Here is a 22,083-nt window from a genome sequence, read left to right as displayed (position 1 = left end):
TCCAAAAGACCCATGTATCTTGCCCAATAATCACTCAAGGGCTCATCATACCCTTGCTTCACATTAGTTATTTCCCTCTTCAGCGCGCTTGTCTTGGATGACGGAAAAAACTCGCCCAGAAATGCTGACTTGAAATCGGTCCAAGTCTCAATAGAGTTGGGGGGCAGGCGCATGAACCAGGTGTTAGCTTCCCCCTTGAGCACAAATGGCAAAGCCTTCAGCCTATAATCATCCTCAGTTGCTCCTGCTGGTCTCCTCTGCGCCCTACAAATTTTGTAAAACTCATGAAGAAACTCATACGGCCCTTCGTAGCTCTTCCCGCAGTACGTAGGCAGGATCGCGATCACATGAGGCTTCACATCGCAGGCGGTTTGCCCGGGAGTAACGACTATGGCTTACGGGGGTTCTCCTTCAGTATGCGCGTTCAGCGTCCCGATCTCCGGGTTCTCATCTCCCTGGTTGGCCATTTCCCTTGGGTTGCCTTCCAACCGTGGTATCTCTTCTGGTATCGGTCCCTCTATGGTGCCCTTCTCTTCTTCACTACTCGTGCCTAGGTCAGACAAGGTGGTCGACAGGCCAGAACGAGTGGTTACGAGTATAGATCCTCGCTGAAGTATCTTCGGTCTCCCCTGGTCAGGAGCCGAACGGCTTCTCATAAACTGAAATGAAAGAAAAGAAAAAGAAGATTATGCACAATATATACGCCAAAGTATCACACACAAAAGTAACTAGTAACGCCATCCATCCCCGGCAACGGCGCCATTTGAAACGGTTGGTGGTGCTCAGGGCGCTTAGGTGTCGTTCAAGCAAGGATATATCCTGCTGGTCAGGATAGAGATCCTAACTAAGCCTAGACCCTGGTTTCAAAAATTCCTCAACCCACTCCTACTGATCAGTATAGTGGTGGTAAGGGTCGAATCCCATAGAGATGGTGCGTTAAAACTATTGTGGTGATATTCTGGATGGTTTGGTTAGCTACCACGCTCGGGTTGAGTCTCTACCTAGGCAAGAACTTAAAGGTAATTTCCTACTGACTAGAATGGGGAAAGTAGTGTAGAGTTGCAGCTGTGTACGTGGAAATGGGGAGACATTTTTGTAACAGAAAATATTCGGAAGGTACGGGATTCTATTTTGGGCTAGACAGAATATTCAGAGGGTAGTGGTAGTCATGGTGACTAGGCTGACAGATCTGCAGGTTATAACTAAAAAGTAAAGGACAAAAAAGCAAAAAGCATCTAAAAAGCAAAGTGGTCCCCAACATTAGACTAGGACATCATCTTCTTCAACAACACAAACTAAAATCAGAAAATAATTCCAGATTCAACACAGAAACACAGTTTATCAATTCGCGAACACAGATCCACAAATAAGAACACCAAATCTGAAATCAAAACACAGAAACTGCAACTCCGCGTACTGGTCAACAGGAAACGAAACGCACTCAAACTAAACTACACATGCAGTGATTCACTCACGATCGAACAGTTCCACGTTTAACTAAAGAAATTGCTACGGAAACAAAGAAAGAAAAGATTCAACACTTAAAACACCAAGGAACCTTAGATATAAGCTAACTAGGCGGAATAGGAAAGAAAATAAATCAACACAATAACTGAAACGGAAATCAACTTCATAGCAATAAACACGTTCAGATCTTCAACAAGTACTTCAAAAGCAGAAAATATCCAAAAGCAACAAAGATCCAACGTAAAGAAAGCAAGTAAATTAAACTACGAAAGTGAATAAAAGTGTTTTGCCACTCCGGGCGATGAAATCTCTAAGCTACGGTCTTGCTGGCTGGAACGGACGATGTGGAACTCCGGGAACATCTAGATCTTCAAGTGACCATGGCAGTGGCGAGGAACGAGATTCTGGACTGGGCTGAAGGACTAAACTCCGAGAGAACTCTCCTAAAAGTGATGATGATGAACCCTCCCCTTTCTCTCCAAGTGGCTTCCTTTTATAGGGAGGCTTACCCTTGATTTTTAGGGTAAGACCTTGCGGTGAAATGACTTCTTTGCCCTTAATTGTGATTGAGCAGTCCCAGCTATCTTCCTTCTCCATCTCGAGCCATTTTTGCATGTATACTGGTCAGTACGTAATCGTCCTGACACCCTTTTCACTTGAAGTGTCTGAAACTCTGCCTACTGGCTAGAACGCTTACCCTGCACCCTTAAGCAACTAGTTTTGCAGATATAATTCAATTATGCACATCATACTGACCCGTAACCTAGGCCTAGAATACGACTTATCAATCATCTTCATTATCAGTCGGCGGTCCCTCATTATGTAGATGGCAGCCAACCGGAATGTACTCAAACGGCGGCTCCTGAGGTTCTACTCCAAGACCATCATGTACTTCCGGTCCACCATGCACTTCAGGCACAACATGCACTTCAGGACCATCATGCACTTCCTGTCCACCGTATTACATGGATGGAGGTTCACGTCCGGACATTATCAATTCATCCGGAATCTCCTCGATAATGGGTGCTTCCGACTGCACTTGACGTTGAGCTTCGGCTGAAAAATCCAGGGTCGGTTTGTACACATTATCGTCAACATGTTGAACATCTTCACTATGAGAAGATTGTCCCATCTGCTTTAACATAAATTCACAAATTAACACCATGCATACAATCATAAATCACAACTCAATTACAATAGGTTAGGTATGCACTAACCTCAGCCACGCTATCAACAGGGTCTACAATTGCATCGGTTTCATGATGCCCAATCTGAACAAATTATGAAATCACATATGAATACCAAACATAAACAACAAATCACAAACATGTACCACCGTCGTGTACTAACCTCTGCATGGCTAACCTGTTCACAAGTGTCTTCAACCTCAGCCTCAGGTTGTATACCGTGTTCACCATGGCTAACATGTTCATTAACGTCTTCAACCTCAACCTCAACCTCATGTTGTACACCGTGTTCACCATGGCTAACCTGTTCATTAACGTCTTCAACCTCAACCTCAACCTCATGTTGTACACCGTGTTCACCATGGCTAACTTGTTCATTAACGTCTTCTACCTCAACCTCAACTCCACATTCGCATTCATGGACATCTCCTTGTCCAACAACACCAACCACTGGTTCATTCCCTTCAACATCAAACACAACAGCTTCTGCTTGCTCTGCACTACATGATGCAAATGCATCCATCAAATTCTTACGGGCAGCCTCCTCTTGCCTCTTCCATTCGCGATGTTTGTCTTCTAAACTCGTGGTCAAATACTCTTCAAACTCAAGATCCCTAGGGTACCACTCAAGCAACAGTAATGGTGCCGATGGTTTCCTCTGCTCCTCCTGGTGTTGTTTCTTCCTTTTCGGTTTACTCTTCGGCACAATTGGGTTCGGTTCGTCAAGTTCTTCAATGACCACAGTGGGTTTTTTACTAGCATTCACAAATTTTAGCAACTCCTCCGCTTCTTCTTTTCGCTTCTTCAGCAAGGCGGGCGCCTGTGTTATCTCGACAACATATATGTGAACTAGCTTTGTGCTAGTAGCCGCGACTTTGAGAAAAGGACCCAGATGTGCATCGTCAATTATGGGCAGCAATGGGCCTCCTATTTCCACGCCACTACAACCAGCACTGTACGTTGGATGAACGTAATAGAACTCACATATGAGGTTCCTATTGTAACCCAACCGCACTACCATGCCTGCCAGATCTACGAAATCGAACTGACGAATCCAACAATAGTCAAAGAATGTCAATTGCCCCCCAACATACTTCTTCTTTCCATTGATTTCGAAGATTGACCCTCCGTGATGAAAACCGACGGAAAACATCCCGGGATGGTCCCCTGTTATGGTTTGTACAGAGTTAGCAAACGTCCAAATTTAAACCAACTTTTTCACATATAAAGTCCTAAATCACAGTCCAAACAATTTCCCAAACGAGGACATCAAAACAGTTTCACAAATCAACCAATTTTCGGAGCCCTAAATCACAATAAAAAACCTTGAAACCAATTTTAAATTTGAACTTACTATTCTTCTTCCGGATAGAAGAAATCAAGCAGAGGATCGCGAATGCTCCACGTTTCTGGGTCTACGTCGATTATCTCCGGTCCCCGACCCCTTCTACTGTGTCTAGGTGATGCCGGAGGTGATTGTGACGAAGACGATGGCGTCGCCGGCTTCTTATTTTGCCTAGAAGAACTACGAGCGGAGGACGCTCCAGCATCACTTCGTCTCCGTTTTGGAGCCATTGATGAAAAGGATTAAAATGGCGTGAAAGGCAGAGGTGATAGGCAGAGGCTAATTATTTTGGCGAAATGGCAAATTGATGAAGTGAAGGTGGAATTGGAGGGAAAAAATATAGAGAAGCCTGGCGAAATGTTTTGGAATGGCAAAAATTTGTGAAATTTCAATGCAGGTCCGATTGCAATTCATGCGTGTGAAAATAATAGGGGACAACAAGCAATGCAATCTGTCACACCAATTGCAATTCGATGTCCCGTCAACAGTGCTGCAGCTGACACAGCACTGACGGCCATGCAAAAGCCCGATTTTGCCCTTACCGGCCCTGAGGGTCTAATGGTCTGAAAAAACACGATTTGTGATTATATGTTTTGTCAGATCCCTGTGGTGGTATTTTAAAAGTTAGGGGCATCTGATGTTACAAGGCGAAAAGTCAGGGCCCTTTGGTGCAGTTCAGTCTTTATTTAAACCAAAATTAAACAAAAGGTTTCATGCATATAGTTTCAACTTTCAAGCCACTTTCCAATTTGGTGTATGAAACAAACAACCAACCAAATTTCATCACCATCAGTCCATCACTCTGCATCACTGTACCCATTCTGTAAATGACTGAAATACCCCTCTCCTTCACAGTAGTAGATTCGACAGTAAATTAATCGAGCCACGTGTCTCCTCCGCATTAGCTGAGCGCCGGCAAAATTGTTCTGCATATCCTATATTAAGCCGAGGGAGCTCCTCCTGCAAACTCGCACCCAATTGTTTGAGCACTAGCGAGCTCGTGCATTTCACTTTACCTCTGTGATCTCAAGCGTGAAGGCTGCATTCCTGCGCTTCTTCTGAGCTGTCAAGTGTGCTTCCTATTTTCGAATCTGGAAAGTGGAAACGCATCTTCCACGGAGAGAATTTGATCTGGTTGGAGCCGGATTAAAGGATACTGGAAAGGTACATTTGGTGTTTAATGGAACTTCCTTTTTTTTGCTTTTACTTTATTTGTCTATTGTGAATTTGCTCGGATTTTTGGTCATATTTTGAATTTCAGCTACTTGTGTTGATTATCTTAGACCGTTTTTCACGGAATTTTAGTGCAAGTAATTCTGTGTTACCTTCCATTCGATCTATAAATTATGATTCCCCGATCGTATTTGCGGATCAGTACGGCAGTACGTTTATATGGACGCGAGAATTTGAATTTATTTGGAGGTGATTTCATACTGTAATTGTCATCAGATTTCATACTGTAATTGTCATCGGATTTCATAATGTAATTGTCATCGGATTAATATGTATTCATTGTGTTACCCTTCTATTTGCATAAGAACTTCCAGCAAAAAATATTTTTCTTTGTTGAGTTTGTATCTTGGGAAATAGAGTAGAGAAAATGAGGACGGAGAAAGCAAACCACATGGTTATGTAAGTAGCTCGTAAAAGTTGAAAGTTTGATCTAACAGATCTGTGTGTCGTATGCTGGTTCAAAGATGCTAGTATATGTTTTTCAAAATTGAAGTACTGTATCATTCTTAATTCAATCTTCTTTCTGACTTGTTGAACATAATTGGTGTGCTTGTTCTTTCTTTATGTGCAGTAAATTCTGAAGCACTCCATAAACGCACAAAGATGACGGTTACACCCAATATCTCTGTCAACGATGGGAACCTTGTGATTCATGGGAAAACCATTATCACAGGGGTTCCTGAAAACATTGTGGTTACCCCAGGATCTGGTCTAGGACTCGTCGCCGGTGCTTTCATTGGTGCCACAGCTTCCCATAGCAAAAGTCTCCATGTCTTCCCAGTTGGTGTCTTGGAGTAAGCACTAGACTATCTCATATTATCATTGTTTCTACTAATGCTTCATCTTTGGCTTTTCTGACGCATATTTAAACCAACTGATGAAATATGGAGTTACTTAGTAAAAGAAGAGTGGCAGTTAATTGCAGGAAAAAAACACTAGTTATTTTTCGACTCCCTTTAGGAAACTTATACGGTGGAGATTTATTAATAATGTGATGCCAATCTAATTTCCTCTGTAACAGGGATGTGCGCTTCATGTGCTTATTTCGATTCAAGCTCTGGTGGATGACCCAGAGAATGGGAACGTGTGGGAAAGATATTCCACTGGAGACTCAGTTCATGCTCATTGAGAGCAAGGATGCTAGTGAAGGTGAAGATGCCCCAACTATCTATACTGTTCTTCTGCCTATCCTTGAAGGGCCATTCCGTGCAGCACTTCAAGGCAATGACAAGAGTGAACTGGAGATCTGCCTCGAGAGTGGTGAGTAGTCCATGACACCCAAAAGCATCTGGGTTAAGTATATGCATATTGATGGCGTATGTCCGGCTGAGCATATTGCTATGCCAATTTCTTTCAGCTTGTTGACAATTTCGTCATACAAAAAAAGGAAATTTAAGGGTCTGTATGATGGCCATAGATTGTTATCCAAGGCAAAAACCTCTAAGTTGGACAAATCAGTTTTCCCTTTAATCAAATGCATATAATAGTAGGCTTCACTGGGTTGAAGGGGATTAACCATGAAACAAAGAGTTCGAAAGAATAGGAATGACCATGTTTTTTATGTCGTATGTTGCAGGAGACAATGCAGTTGAGACAGACCAAGGACTTCACCTAGTTTACATGCACGCTGGGCTCAATCCTTTTGAAGTCATTGATCAGGCTGTCAAGTAAGGCGCTGTTTCTCCTATGGAGCTGTATTTGCATGGTTATTCACTGATAGATTAATTCTTGTACTTTGTGAAACAGAGCTGTTGAGAAACATATGCAAACATTTCTTCACCGAGAGAAGAAGAAGGTAAGAAAAGGTTCTGATGAGTATATATAATATTTAAGGACCAAGTCTAAAGACATACTATCTAATTTTATGCTAATATATTATGGAATCCTTGAAGTTGCCTGCTTTCCTTGACTGGTTTGGATGGTGCACGTGGGATGCATTTTATACTGATGTCACTGCTGAGGGTGTTGAAGAAGGACTCAAGAGGTACAGTTGCTGAATTTCTTGGACTTAAATAAAGTAAGTAACAAATAAAAAGTTGGATTATCTGTATGGGTTTCTGAAATCATATTTCATTTGGAAGCTTGTCTAAGGGCGGTACACCACCACGCTTCCTAATCATTGATGATGGTTGGCAGCAGATCGGCAACGAGGCAAAGAATGATCCAAATTGCGTTGTACAAGAAGGAGCCCAGTAAGACAACTACTAACTCAAATTCTCAGTATATCTTAACTCATGTCAATTAAATTTCAGATTTAGTTTCTCACACGACAATCACATGACGGGTGTTATGGCTGTTCATAATATCAAAATTTGATAAGATTCATGCTGTATATCATAGAGCTTGCAATTTAAAAGTCAGTTAATGTAACCAGATGTTTGTTATGGAATTTGATATGATTTGAGCTGGTTAACAAACCATGTTAGCAATTATCATCACTTTTTTTACTACAAGATTCAGTTTTAACCTAATCCTTGTATGTCACTGCTTCTATTCTTAGGTTTGCGAACCGACTAACAGGAATTAAAGAGAACGCTAAGTTTAAAAAAAATGGAAAGATCGAAGAACAGGACTCAGGTCTGAAACATGTTGTGAAAGATGCCAAGGAACAGCATAATGTCAAGTAAGTTCTTTAACTTGATCTTTCTACTGCACATATGTTGTTATGTTTCTCCTAGGAAGTTTTCGTTATAACTATGAGCTGTGGACTAAACGTAAATTTTCTGTTATTTCTACTACAGATTCGTCTATGTGTGGCATGCTCTAGCGGGTTACTGGGGTGGAGTGCAGCCTGCAGGTCCCGGGATGGAACACTACGACACTGCTTTGGCATATCCTGTGCAGTCTCCCGGTGTAACGGGGAACCAGCCAGACATTGTCATGGATAGTCTTGCTGTGCATGGATTGGGCCTTGTGCCTCCAAAGAAAGTGTTCAATTTCTACAACGAGCTTCATGCGTATTTGGCTTCCTGTGGAGTAGATGGAGTTAAAGTTGATGTGCAAAACATCATTGAGACTCTTGGAGCTGGCCATGGAGGCAGAGTTTCTCTCACTCGTAGCTACCATCAGGCCCTCGAAGCTTCCATTGCTCGCAACTTTGCTGATAACGGATGCATCTCTTGCATGTGCCACAACACTGACGGAATCTACAGCGCCAGACAGACCGCTGTGGTCAGAGCTTCTGACGATTACTACCCTCGTGATCCTGCTTCCCACACCATCCACATTTCTTCAGTAGCTTATAACACCATTTTCTTAGGAGAATTTATGCAGCCGGATTGGGATATGTTTCACGTGAGTATTTTTCTTGCACCTTCTTCTTCAACACATTCATTACTTGGTAAAATAGTGCTGACTTTTGCCTGCTGATGCAGAGCCTGCACCCTGCTGCTGACTATCATGCTGCAGCTAGAGCTATAGGAGGATGCTCAATTTATGTGAGGTAATTTTGCTATTCCTCCACTCTTGATCTTTTTCAACTTTGGTTTATATTTGGTGTTGTGAAATCTCATCCTTGTTCTTTGAAACAGTGACAAGCCCGGAAACCACAACTTCGAGCTCTTGAGGAAGTTGGTTCTTCCTCACGGATCAGTTCTTCGCGCACAGCTTCCTGGACGACCTACAGTAGACTGCCTCTTCGTTGATCCAGCCAGAGACGGAACAAGGTTTGCGAGCCACGATCTTGTCCAAATTTCTTTTGTATCTGTCCTCTGTTTTCAGGGAGAACTAATATCCAGTACCATGCCAGCTTGCTCAAAATCTGGAATGTAAACAAGTGTTCAGGAGTAGTTGGCGTCTTCAACTGCCAAGGTGCAGGCTGGTGTAAGATAGAGAAGAAAACGCGCATCCATGACGCCTCCCCCGGCACTCTCACTGGCTCCGTTCAAGCTACGGACGTTAATGGCATTGCCCAACTTGCTGGACCAGATTGGAACGGTGATGCCATTGCCTATGCGCACAGATCTGGCGAGTTAGTCCGCCTGCCTAAAGGCGCTTCCCTCCCGGTCACGCTCAAGGTTCTTGAGTATGAACTCTACCATATCTGCCCTCTCAAGGTCAGTTCTCCCTAAAGCAAATCAACTATAACATGGCTAGCAAGCTAGCTCCTATCCACCATTACAAAAGAAAGTTAAACTAATCTATTTTCTTCTCAAAAAGCAGAAGATCACAGCAGACATTTCCTTCGCGCCAATCGGCCTACTCGACATGTTCAACAGTGGTGGCGCTGTGGAGCAGTGCGACAACATCTCTGATAGTAGCAGCATCACACTCAAAGTCAGGGGATGCGGCCGCTTTGGCGCCTACTCTTCTCAGAGGCCGTTGAAGTGCACTGTGGGAGGCACCGAGACTGGATTCGACTATGAATCCGCCACGGGGCTGGTGAGTCTCTCCATTCCTGTGCCAGAAGAGGAAATGTACAGATGGGCTATTGAGATCAAATTCTAAGACTTCACCCAAACAAAGGAGTAGGAATAAGTGCAATGTGTTTGTTGTTGTATCATTTATCCCAATAATATATATATGTATGTATGTATCTTTGTTCTGTAATTTCATTCACACAAAGTAAAAAAGAAGTACAAATCACAACACATAGGTTGTGTCTATAAACATAAGATTTCCTTTTCCCAGATTGAAGTTAAGCAACAGGGTAAGAAGAATCCATAGCAATCCCACACAATCCTCCTTTAGCAGCAACATCCCTCTCCATTCTGATATACCCTTCTTCTCCCCAGCTTGTGCCCCAAGAATTCTTCACCAACCAAAACTTTGTCCCATGTTGATCTTCCCCATATCCCACTGCAGTGACCCCATGATCAAGATCAGTCCCACAGTCGCCCGCAAACACACCGCTAGAGTAGAACTGGAAGGCCATCCCGCTTGCATCGATGGAGACAGATACGGGCTGATGGGCGACAGCCTTGAGCAGCGCGCTCTCGCTGTTCGCGGGCACCTTCTTGTAGGCGGAGATCTTGGCGGCCTCGGGGGACTCCTCACTCTTGTTGCAGGTGTCGTCGCGGCCGGTGTAGGGGTATGTGGACTCTGCAGCGATGCCTTTATTTTTTATGATGAAGGAGAAGGCGTCTTCCATGTATCCTCCGCTGCAGCCTTGATCCTGGCTCGTTCTGTCGCAGTCGACGATTTCTTGCTCGGAGAGGGATATCAGTTTGCTTGTTGATATCTGGTTGATCCCTTCTGTTGCTGCCACTGCCGAGAATGCCCAGCAGCTCCCTGTATGTACACGTTTAGGTCCTAGGTGACTTAATCTAAATTATACATGAAACGACGACGTCATTTCAACTTCCTGACATGATATAGTAATATGGTTTGTTTTATTTAAAACCATTTTCAAAGTTTGTGGTAAATACCAGAATTTGCCGAATAATTTTTAAGACCAATATCCGTAAATGAATTGATGAGGGTGAGTGTGACTTACCACATTGGCCTTGATCTTTAACAGGGGTGACTGCGCCTTCCTTCCGCCAATCCATAGTAGGTGGCAAAGCAGTGGCATTCCCATAACTAAAGGGAGTAGCCTCGCAAACCTCCGGCACTCTGAGTCCGTTTCTAGCGGCTGTGAACTCCTCGTTGGTCTGGTCCGCAAACGCATTGATCCCGACCTTGTAAGGCCGGGTTCCCCCCGCATTAAACTCCTCGATGAACTCGACATTTTTCTTAAATATAGCGAAGCGCACCGCCTTTTCTTCCTCGCCCTCGTACGTGCGTCCGTACTCCAACATCCACCGCTCGTGCCTCTCCATCATCGACGGTTTCAGAAGTTGGCGGGAAGAAGCCCACGTTGCCAAAAATAGGATGGCAAGAATTGAGAGTTTTGATATTGGGAGAGCCATTTTACTTTTCTGTTGTGATGAATGTTGGTTTTGATGTATTTGAGGTTTGAAGGGTACTTGTATTTATACTACGTGAGCTTATTTATGTGTCATTTTCATGTTGCATTTGGAAAACAATAGAGTGATCAAATTTGAGCATATTTGCCGTGGAGATTAGGGCGATTTGGACTAACTATTTTCCGTAGACGTTACATTAAAACTAGTTTTTTGAGAAACCATTTAATGTTTTTATTTGTTAGTATCTTTTTACAATATTTTTATGATCATATCAGTGAAACAATTTGTATATATATATTTTTTGATAAATTTTGTTTGTTCCATTTAAATTATTGGTACAGTTCAAGTTACTGATATAATGTTAACCAATTTTAGTAGTTATATGCTAATTTTTGGTCGGGATAATGCAAATTCTCTTCAAATAAGTATTCAAATTCCATACAAAATTATTGGAGATAAAAAAAAATTAAGTGGAAATCTATATTAGTTTAACGTCGGATGAGATGGATATTGTTGTAAGTAACGGTATTTAAAAAAGATGAATTCGACCAACGGGTCGCAGCGCAGTTGGCAGCGCGCAACTATGGTGACCTTGAGGTCACGAGTTCAAACTCCGCCACCCGAAGACTTTCGGCCTTAATCCGCAAACTCAGTCGAGCAGGATTAGTCGGATAACCCGGTTGAGCAGGATTAGTCGGGTTCGATACACTAGTGATGAAACCAAGAAAAAACAAAAAAATGAATTCGATACGATTTCTTGGAATGATGGATGTGAAAATATTTGCATAAGGCCATTAGCAATGGGGCGCCCTAAGGGCGCGCCACGTCATCAGTTTTATCCTCCTAACGGCGCGCCACGTCACCTGCAATGGGGCGCCCTAAGGCGCGCCCTATATGTTATTAATTTAAATGTATATTATTATTTTGTTAATTAATGTAAATGTTTTAAAAAATGTAATGCAAACTAAATTAAAAAACACAACGATTAACTAAAAACCGGCGAAGATTGCATTCATTAAACAAAAGTTACACGTTTTGAGTTGGCTAAAATCTAAACCGTACGATTCTGTGCTGAATTCGGGATCGTACTGCGTGTTGTCATCGAACGGTCGATATTCATCCGGTTCTGTACCCGGCCAACGAGCCTCCCCAAACATCGGACTCTTGGGACTTGAATCCATTTCGTAGTAATAATAAAAATTCGAGTTTCGAGAGTGAAATCGTGAAATGAAACGTTAGAAATAAAGGTGAGGTAGGGGTATTTATACAAAAAATCGAAAACGCGTGTCATCGTCCGCCGATCCCGCAATGGTGCGCCCGATGGCGCGGACGATGGCTTATCGTCCGCCGATCCCACAATGGCGCGGACGATAAGCCATCGTCCGCGACATAGGGCGCGCCCTATGGATCGGCCGCGGACGAAGGGGACGGACGATGGCGGGCACCCACAATGGGGGCATCGTCCGCGCCCGAGGACGATGGACGTCATAGGGCGTGCCATCGGGCGCCCCATTGCGGGTGCCCTAATGTCATAGCATTATCTTGTTTAGAACTCGGATATATCATAGTGTATCACTTTTCAATTTTCTGTATCCTCTCGTTTAAAGTTTGACTTGATTTTTAAGCATTTGGCCAATGTGTGTTAAATTTGATTCGAATCGTCACTATCTGGAACTTAAATACCAGAACGTAATTCCAAGCATCATCTTGTCTAAAATTTGAAAAATCAGGACTAACATTTGAGGATTAGTTCGTCTAAAGACTAATAGACCAAATTTGATTTTGGAACACCATCTCATGGAGACCTTCACAACAGATGAAAAACAACTCATTTGGTAAGACTATTTTTCTCTAATTGGATGGATCTAGGAAGAGGAGCAAAAATATTAATAAACAAGTATTTAAATATAAAAACATAATATATATAGGTCGCGTTTGTTTTGCTAGATAAAATAATATCAAGATATAATTTTGGATTAAGTTGTGAGACTATTTTAGTTGAAGGGAGTTGGCCAGACTAATTATCATATGATCATCTCTCTTGGATTGAGTTGTGAGATTCAATCTCATGAACCAAATACACTATATATTTAATCTCGATATACGATCTTGCAAACCGAACAGCTCCTATAATGAGAGAAGAAAAATAGAGTCTTGGGGGAAGGCAAGGACCCCTCGGTGCAGTTGTCGTCAAAAGGAAGACAAAATATTTAGGTCTTTTAATTTGGGCCTTGGGCTAAATATAAAGGTTTATAATTAAGTTTTTTAAACCACCTTATTAAAACTAGTAAATCTTCTCATAACTACAATTATTTTTCTCTTTTTCTAATAGAGTAAACTTCAAAATTGGGTCTTGAACAATGAGGTTCGCATATCTTAGGTCCCGAAACAAGTGTTTGGTTTGTTAGGGTGTCCACTATGGAGTGGACGCGGCTATAGCTGCGTCCACGGGCGGTCGGCGGGCGGGCTATAGTGGCGAGGTTGTCCGCCCCGGGGGCGGACGCGGCGGACGTGGCGAGGGTGGGCGGACGGGCGATCGCCAGGTGCGTGGCGAGGGTGGGCGGACGGGCGATCGCCGGGTGCGGGGCGAGGACGCGGCGGGGTGGGCACAGCCGCGCCTATAGGCGCGACGACCATAGTGTGGACATCCGCCGCGGCGCATGCGGCGCGATTTTCAAATTTTTTTTTTCCTCTATAAATACCACTCCTCACCACCTATTTTTCACCATTTTCACAAAATCCATCCACTCACTATCTACACAACCACTCTCTAAAAAATGCACCAAGGAGACGACGAATCACCCGACTCTCAGGAATCGGGATATGGCAGCAATCCTACAAACCCCTCGGCCTATCCTTCGCAGCCATTGGGTTTTGGCGGATATGCTTCTCAGCCGTCAGGCTTTGGCGGATATGTGCCTCCGTCCCAACATTGGAGTTGGAATCAATCTCCCCCACCGTGGGCATCGAGTCCACCCCTTCCTCCATCTCAGTCGTGGAGGTCTTCTCCAACTCCGCCACCTTTACAGCGGAATCTGAGTCGTTCCGCATTTGGAGATTACAGACCCAACCTAGACACGCTTCACCAGCCGCGTCCGGGTTCCCCTTTCCAAGCCAGCCAATCTCCGTTCACCGAGGCAGATCAAGACGCGTTTGATACTATGATGGGTCTGCTCAGTTCTGGCATCCCAGATACGCCGGCAGCACGGGTGGAGGCGGTAGTCGTGGCGGAGGCGGCAGTCGTGGCACCGGCCACGTCGGTGGGCGCACGGGCAGCGGGGCAGGCATTCTGAGTGGCGAGGGCAGTGGCACTGGCGGTAGCGGTGGCTCTGGTTCTGGGTCCAACCGGGGCAAGCCATACACCAAAGACGAGAGCATTGTCGTGGTGAAGGCTTGGGATGCTATCACTTCAGATCCCGTGGTGGGCACAGATCAGGCCGAGGGGAGCTTTTGGAGGCGCGTCATGTTTGCATACGAGGAGTTCAAACCCGACGGCGCCGAGAGGCGTGACCCAGAACAGCTCCGGAAAAAGTGTGGTAGGATTCTCCATGCGACCAAGCGGTTCGCGTCCATATACGAGAACAACCTTCGCCACGCTGAGAGTGGCCGCAGCGCAGCAGATGTTAAGAACCTGTCTGAGGGCCAATACCACACGAAGGGCTGGCCGAAGTTCACCTTGTGGGAAGAGTATCTTGTCCTCGCGGATTGTCTGAAATTCAGGTCGATCGTGGCGAACGAGATGGGAACAGCTCCTGGGCCAAAGCGCACAAGGCACAACCTTGTCGGCTACTACAGCAGTGGTAGCGGCTCGCAAGAGTTCGAGCAATCCGATAAACAAGTCGAAGAGCCAGCCGATACTCACACTAGGCGACGATGGCCCATGGGACAACAGGCCTCTATCCGCAGCGCCAGAGGGGGTAGAAGGCCTCCCGCCTATCGGCGGGTGCGTCCGGATCGCGCATCCACCAGCCCTCCCCAATCCCACAGCCCACGGTGCAACCCCACGAGGTATTGGCCAATACCATAGACGTGCAGTTGATGCAACAACTGCAAGACGTATGCAGGTCATACGCAGGGGAAACTGACCCGTACGTCAGGAACGTCTACAAGAGGCTCATCAATCGGATTGAGAGTCGACTGGGGTTGGTTGATAATGCGCCTGGGGATACCGCGGCCGGCAGCAGCGAGAGAGGAGGAGGAGGAGAAGAAGAATAAGAGGAAGACGAGGAAGCCGACTCCGACACCGAGTAGACGGTGGCAGAGTTTTGCAGTTGTATTTTATTTTAATTATTCGTTGTATAATTTTACCGGTTTGCAATACAACGAATATCCGGCCCTAATTACCTCGTATTCTAGTTATTTACAATGCGATTATTTAAATTACACTTGATTGAAACTAAAAATATTTAAAAATGAAAATTGATTATAAAATTTGGGGGCTATTGGAGGTGTCCACTATAGTGGAGGAAATAGAATTTTGGGGCTATGGACAACAAAATTGAGGCTATGGACAAAAACTGGGGCGGGGCTATTAGGCGTGTCCGCCTTATGTTGGACACTATGTCTGTTTAAATTCATCAATTTACTTGCTTTATGTTGGTATTTACTTAATTATGTCTAGATTTTAGAAATACTTCCCAAAATCTCAGTTGCTCCAAGTAGTATATGACAATTATTTATAGATAGTTTGCATTTTAATTCTAGTGATTCAATACCATGTGAGTACTACATAATATCTATACTGTATATTTGCAATTGATTTTAGTGCTAAATAATTTTCCATCACCAAACACATGCGTATGTGCAGTATGATTTCAAGGGTTAAATCATTTTAATGATTAAGATTTTATGATCTTGTGTACTGATATGTTACCCTATGTTTGGAGAGTTAGTTTTCCCCTTGTTTTGTACTTTAAATATGTGCAGAGTTTATCATTAGCATTAAGCAAGAATTAATCAAAACTCTATTATCTCTTTGTCTCCAGACAGACGATCTCGGCTTTCTATCTTTCTTTGTCTCTCTTTTCTAGAGTACGAAAGCACTCAAAGCTTGTGATATGTTTTTTCAAAGCACTATCTTATGATATGTTTTTTCAGTTTATAATTCAACAGAGTTTTTTTTAACAAATTTGAGAATGGAGAATTTAGAAGAATTTCAAGTTCCATTTTAATATGTTCAATTGAAAGGTTTGTCAAAATCGAATATGTATATAATGGAAATATATTATTATATTCTATACGGTAGAAAGCAAGCATCACCAACATAATGATTCACTCACAAAAAATAACTTTTACCAATATGCCAGAGAACTAGAAAAGGTGATTGGCAACGGATAGTTTTTCACATATAGCATAAAATACAACACTACAAAATCTCGATTCCCTCTCTACATTTACTAATATACAACTAAAAAATAAAAACAAAAAAATGAAACTTGAATAGCATACATTTTGTCTTTAATTGGCACTCACAAAATTGAATTAAATACAGTAAGATTTTCTTATAAGGAATACTATAATATTGCAAAAAATTAAAAAGTTGAAAGTCAGTAAGCAAGTGTCGCATTCACACTACAATATTCCGACCAAATAATTAATTTTGACCAACTTCCATATTTCTTTGACTGTCACACTAATCACTAATTATGCATAAATAAAATATGCAAAATATCAAATTCTCCCACTTAGTACATTTTTAGTGTTAAAACAAAAAACAATCTCACTTCTTAGCTGCGGCGGCTGGCTTCGGCTCCTCTTCCTTAGCCGGCGGTGGCGGCGCGGTGTCGACTCCGGCCTCAATGCAGCTGCGGCAGCGCCTCTCGACGCAGCCGTCGCCGTTGCCTCGGCCGCCGCAGAGGCGAGCGATGATTCCTGCAATGACTCCGATGAGTGTGATGACAGCTAACACCACCACCAGCGTCTCGATTGAGCGGTGAGTCGAGTGCCCGGGCCCCTCCGCCAACGCGGCCGGGGGAGGCCCTACTAGCGGCGGAAGAGAGTTGCCTACTTCACCCATTGTATTACCATGTATATTAATATATGGTGACATGTTTCAAGAGAGAAAGGGAGAGAGAGGTGTGAACTTTAGGACAAAGAATATGTGAATATGATGGAATTGAATGCAAATGACATTTTGTTTAATTTTATTTTGATAATGTTATACTCTCTCCGTCCTGAAAAATAGACAAGATTATGAAAGGTCACAGGTTTTAATGTATAATTAGTAAAGTAAGAATGTAAGTGGATTGTGAGGTCCATATTTAGAATGACGTGTGAGGTTAGTATTGGTCGAAAACTTTCCTTTTTAAACTTAGTATATTTTTCATGGACGGATTAAAATGAGAAAATTTATCTATTTTTCGTGGATAGAGTTAGTATGATATATCTATTTTATTTTATTTTATTGCTTTCCTCAAGTCCCATTCCGGTCTATTTGATATATTAGTCACAAAAAGATACCGATTTTTTTAGGGTGGGTTTCAAAACAATATGAGGAGTAAATTAATAAATTGTTTTATGATTTCTCTTCCCAATTTGTCCTTATTAATGTCACATGTTTTCTGTTCCAATCTTACATTGGGTGACACAGCACTATACTCTGAGGGCTCGTTTTGTACTGTGGATTGGATATAAAATTTCGGGCCGAACGCGGGATAGAACTTAGATTAGATTTTTATGTTATTATTTTGCAGCATGGATAATTTTTCAGAAATATCGATTATTTTGAATGTAAATGACTTTGTTGCCTTATTTTAAATACATACTCATCTACAATTTTCTAATTCCAAAAATTATAAATCCAGAGTAATCTAACAAACTCAAAAATGGACAAATACTCAGAATCTATGCATTGAAGATGAGTTTGAGTCCAAAATGAAGAATCAAATTCCAAAATTGAGAGTCTCATGATGCCGAATAAATAGAAATGGGAAGAACAAATAGGCCCCAAACATACAGAAATCCACTACAAGAAGACTAAATTGAATAAAATAAGATGAATTTGGATGTATATTTACAGCAAGTACTCCACCAATCCCTCCCCTGCAATGTTTTTCAGAGGGCATAGAGTCCGAAACCAAACGACGCCAAGCACGCCACTACCCCCGAGCCGCTGAATACGAGAGACGGCTGCCATAAGCGAATCGGTTCAGATCCCCTCAACACGATATCATCATTGTCGGTATTCGTAAAAGCTCCGCTAGGTGGCGAACGACGGCCGCCACGGAATAGAGGTTGACAGAGAGGGGTGCTCAAGAGACAGAACAAATATGGTTTGTTGATGGCAGAGAGAGAGAGAGAGATTGGAGGGGAAGAAATTGAAGGGTAAAGAGGAAACCTATGAAAACAGTGAATAATCCTACAATTTTTGGGAACTTTTTTCCCAAGAGTAACAGTGGAATTTGGCACTGTTTACGTCGGGCCTGGATAACTTCGACAGGCCCGTCGGGCTTTCCCAAAAATATTCCATCGTACAAAACATAGGTTTAGAATAGATTAAATGCCTCAATCCATACTTAACCCACGTACAAAACAGACCCTGAAGAGATACAAACACACGTACGTATGCGTGCGTGTGTGTGTGTGAAGACAAGTTATGAAAGTTGGGTGTTTTTTTTAAGTTTCACAGGGTATTTTGGTAAATTCGCAGCAGATAAAACTTTAGCAGTTAGATTATCTTGTAATGTCAGAAACTGATAAATATACCAAATTAAATCGAATAAAAACTTATTTTTCCAGTCTAAATTCCGTTGTGGATTGCTTGTGAAATGAATGACAAGTTGAAACCAAGAACAAAAGAGGAATTCTGTGTTTCGACCTTAGTCTACGTCCACGGAAACAAGAGATTGAATTGTATCCCGAATTAAATACGTAGTGTGCTTGGTATATGAGATTACTCAATCCTACATGAATAATCATGGAATAATTAGACATAGCTAATCCTCATTGACTCAAATAATCTCACAACTCAATCATGGATTATATCTTAGTATATTTTATCTAAGAAACCAAACATCACCTAGATGATTCACACCGATGAGACAAAATTGTTCCTTTACACTCTATTTATCGCGAGTCATCCATTTCTACATAAAACACTAAGGTGGCGTTCGGTTGCCATGACTAATATCATGAGACTATCCATCTAGGATTAAGTTTTGGGATTATTTTAGTTGGAGGGGGGAGGCTATGACTAATTATCATGAGACTATCCATCTAGGATTAAGTTGAATGGTTCAATATTATTAACCAAATATGATACATATTTAATCATGAGATTTAATCTTGCCCCAAGTATATGCAACTATTTATATTTTAAAGTGAACTTCCAATTTAATCCCTAAAAAGAAATTGTTCATTTTAGATCATTGAAATTTGAAAAATATCATCATAAATATTAATTTAGAAAAAAAAAAATCATTACATACCATTTTTTTCTATTCTCTAATTATTTTAGGTTGAAGATAGTACTCCCTCCGTCCCGCTTTAGCAGTCCCGGTTGAGTCGGGCACATGTTTTAAGGGGTATTAAAGTGTGTAATAAATAAATGATGTAGTGGAGGTTGGGTCCCACTTTTAAACAACTTTTTTACTTTTTTGCTTTTAAATGTGTAATAAATAAATGATTTAGTGGAGGTTGGGTCCCACTTTAAATGATGTAATAAATAAATTGATGTAGTGGACATCAATTTTTATGCACCGAGTTCAACCGGGACTCCTAAAGCGGGACACCCGAAATTGATCAACCGGGACTGCTAAAGCGGGACGGAGGGAGTACTACTTTCGTCCAAAAAAATTAGTCTTAGTAGTGGAAGATATGAGATTAAATACAAAATTTTCAAAATAAAAAAGATGAAAAAAATATTAAAGTACTATTAATAAAATATGAGACTCTGTCTTATAAAGGAAAATAATTGAAAAAATTAGTTGGGTTGTTTTTTTTACCAATTTTGTAAAAATGAAAAGAAATTGTTACAGTTGAGAGTAATGTAAGAGAGAATAGTGTAGAAGACTTTTATTTATATTAATCTCTCTCTTATATTACTTTCTCTTATGTATTACTTTCTTTCGACTTTAACTAAATATTTATTACTCCCTCCGTTCCGGCTAAGATGACACATTTGAAAATCGGCACCAGATTTTAGGAGTTGTTGGTTAATGTGTTTAGAGCATCGACAATGGAGGATGTCCCGCCGGACGTCGGACCGGCGTGCCGGACATCCGCGCGGGACGTCCGCCATTAGGCGAGGGAGGGGCGGACGCAGACGTCGGCTGCGGACACCGCACATCCTTGGCTTTCCGGGACGTCCGTCGTGATGTCCGCCATTGCGGTGCCACGACAGACATCCCGGCGGATGTCCCGGTTTTTTATTTTTTTTGTGGATGCCCGTCGGGATGTCCTTGGGGATGTCCGCTATTGTGCATTGGGATGTCCTTATGACGTGGCAGGAGGTGTTTTTGGGAAGTCCGCCGGGACATCCGCACCATTGCGGATGCTCTTAATTGAAGTGATAAAAAGTGGGTGTAAGTATTGAATAGAGAGATAAAGAGGGTTGAATATTTAATTGGGAAGAGAAAAAGTGGTTGAGTGTATTAATTGGAAAGAGAAAATTGCCAAAAATAGAAATGTGTCATCTTACTTGGGACAAACTAAAAAGGAAAGTGTGTCATCTTAAATGGGACAGTATCACTTTTTCAAAACGATGGCAAAATAAAAAAGATTCAGCTACCTTGAGATGGATGAAGTAGATTAACTTTATAATTGAATGCGTGTTAAATGAGTTAATGGATTATGAGATTTTTATTAAAAAAAATTAAAAGTAAAATGGACAAAATTTGGGAGATATTCCAAACTTGAAAATAGAGGTCCCCAATCCGAACCGAACCGGATGAACCGGCCCGGAACCGTCACCGGCGGTTCCGAACCGGAACCGGAACCGTCGGCGGCGGTTCGAACCGGCACCGGAACCGCCGGTTCAGCCGGGCCGGTTCCGGTTCCAATTTTTCGGTAACCGTAACCGTCGGTTCGGAACCGCCGGTTCGGCAGTTCCCGGCACAATTTCAGGCCTACTCCTAGCCTTTTCAGAAACCGGGCCCGCGGCCGCCGGATTTGACCGAAACCATGGGCGGAAACAGCCGGTTTCCACCGGCAAAACCGCCGGTTCCGCCGAAAACCGGCGGTTCCGGCGGCAAACCGCCGGTTCCCGCCGTTTTTTCCAAATTTTGAAAATTCAAATGGACGCCTAAACCGCCGGTTTCCGCCGTGTTTTTCAAAAAAAAAATTTAAATCACAATTTTCCCCTATAAATACCCCCAAATCCTCTTCATTTCTACTCACCCCATTCTTGTGTAACTGTGTTAATAAGAATTTCTCTCTCAATCTCAATTTCTCTATTCTCCATTTGATAAGTATCTTATTGGTGAAAAAAGTGGGTATCTTTGAGGCAGATGGTACTGGAACACAAATTTATATATGGAATCTGGATGAATGGGGATCAGATTATAGTTTAAAATGGGAAGCTGGGTTCACTGGCGGGAGTTCGTTTCATCAGGCCATCAGGGTGGTATATTCATCTGAGTCCGACGATGAAACGAACTCCCGCCAGTGAACCCAGCTTCCCATTTTAAACTATAATCTGATCTTCATTCATCCAGATTCCATATATAAATTTGTGTTCCAGTACCATCTGCCCCAAAGATACCCACTTTTTCACCAATAAGATACTTATCAAATGAGAAATATCTTTTAATGATCTTCTAAGTCTTTTTTGTCAACACTTGTAAGTTGTAAATTTGTAATTGTTGTAACTTGTAATTGTTGTAACTTGTATTTAAATTTTTCGATTTGTAATTGTTGTAACTTGTATTTAAATTTTTCGATTTGTAATTGTTGTAAGTAACTTGTATTTAAATTTTTCGATTTGTAATTGTTGTAATTTGTAATTTTAAAGTTGTAATTTGTAATGTTAAGTAATAAGTTGTAATTTGTAATTTTAAGTTGTAATTTG

The 22,083-nt window shown here is 42.2% G+C and overlaps 2 protein-coding genes across 2 annotated transcripts; one reads left to right on the top strand and one right to left on the bottom strand.

Annotated features, from left to right (window-relative positions):
* Positions 1–4,966: 4,966 nt before the first annotated feature.
* On the top strand, positions 4,967–9,845 carry LOC121752931 (probable galactinol--sucrose galactosyltransferase 2). The gene is made up of 13 exons (XM_042148035.1): positions 4,967–5,163; positions 5,804–6,026; positions 6,254–6,492; positions 6,809–6,899; positions 6,979–7,027; positions 7,125–7,216; positions 7,314–7,424; positions 7,733–7,855; positions 7,974–8,526; positions 8,607–8,674; positions 8,763–8,897; positions 8,981–9,287; positions 9,394–9,845. The coding sequence occupies exons 2-13, from the start codon at positions 5,836–5,838 to the stop codon at positions 9,676–9,678; spliced, it is 2,244 nt and encodes a 747-aa protein (XP_042003969.1). The 5' UTR covers positions 4,967–5,163; positions 5,804–5,835; the 3' UTR covers positions 9,679–9,845.
* A 20-nt stretch (positions 9,846–9,865) lies between these two features.
* Positions 9,866–11,081, bottom strand: LOC121752932 (senescence-specific cysteine protease SAG39-like). The gene is made up of 2 exons (XM_042148036.1): positions 10,667–11,081; positions 9,866–10,461 (listed from the first exon to the last, which is right to left on the bottom strand). Exons 1-2 carry the CDS (start codon positions 11,079–11,081, stop codon positions 9,869–9,871), a joined length of 1,008 nt encoding a protein of 335 aa, XP_042003970.1. The 3' UTR covers positions 9,866–9,868.
* Between the last annotated feature and the right edge of the window lie 11,002 nt (positions 11,082–22,083).

This window comes from Salvia splendens, chromosome 10 (assembly GCF_004379255.2).
Source record: "Salvia splendens isolate huo1 chromosome 10, SspV2, whole genome shotgun sequence".
Taxonomy (NCBI): domain Eukaryota; kingdom Viridiplantae; phylum Streptophyta; class Magnoliopsida; order Lamiales; family Lamiaceae; genus Salvia; species Salvia splendens.
This window is presented reverse-complemented; position numbering and strand designations above follow the sequence as displayed.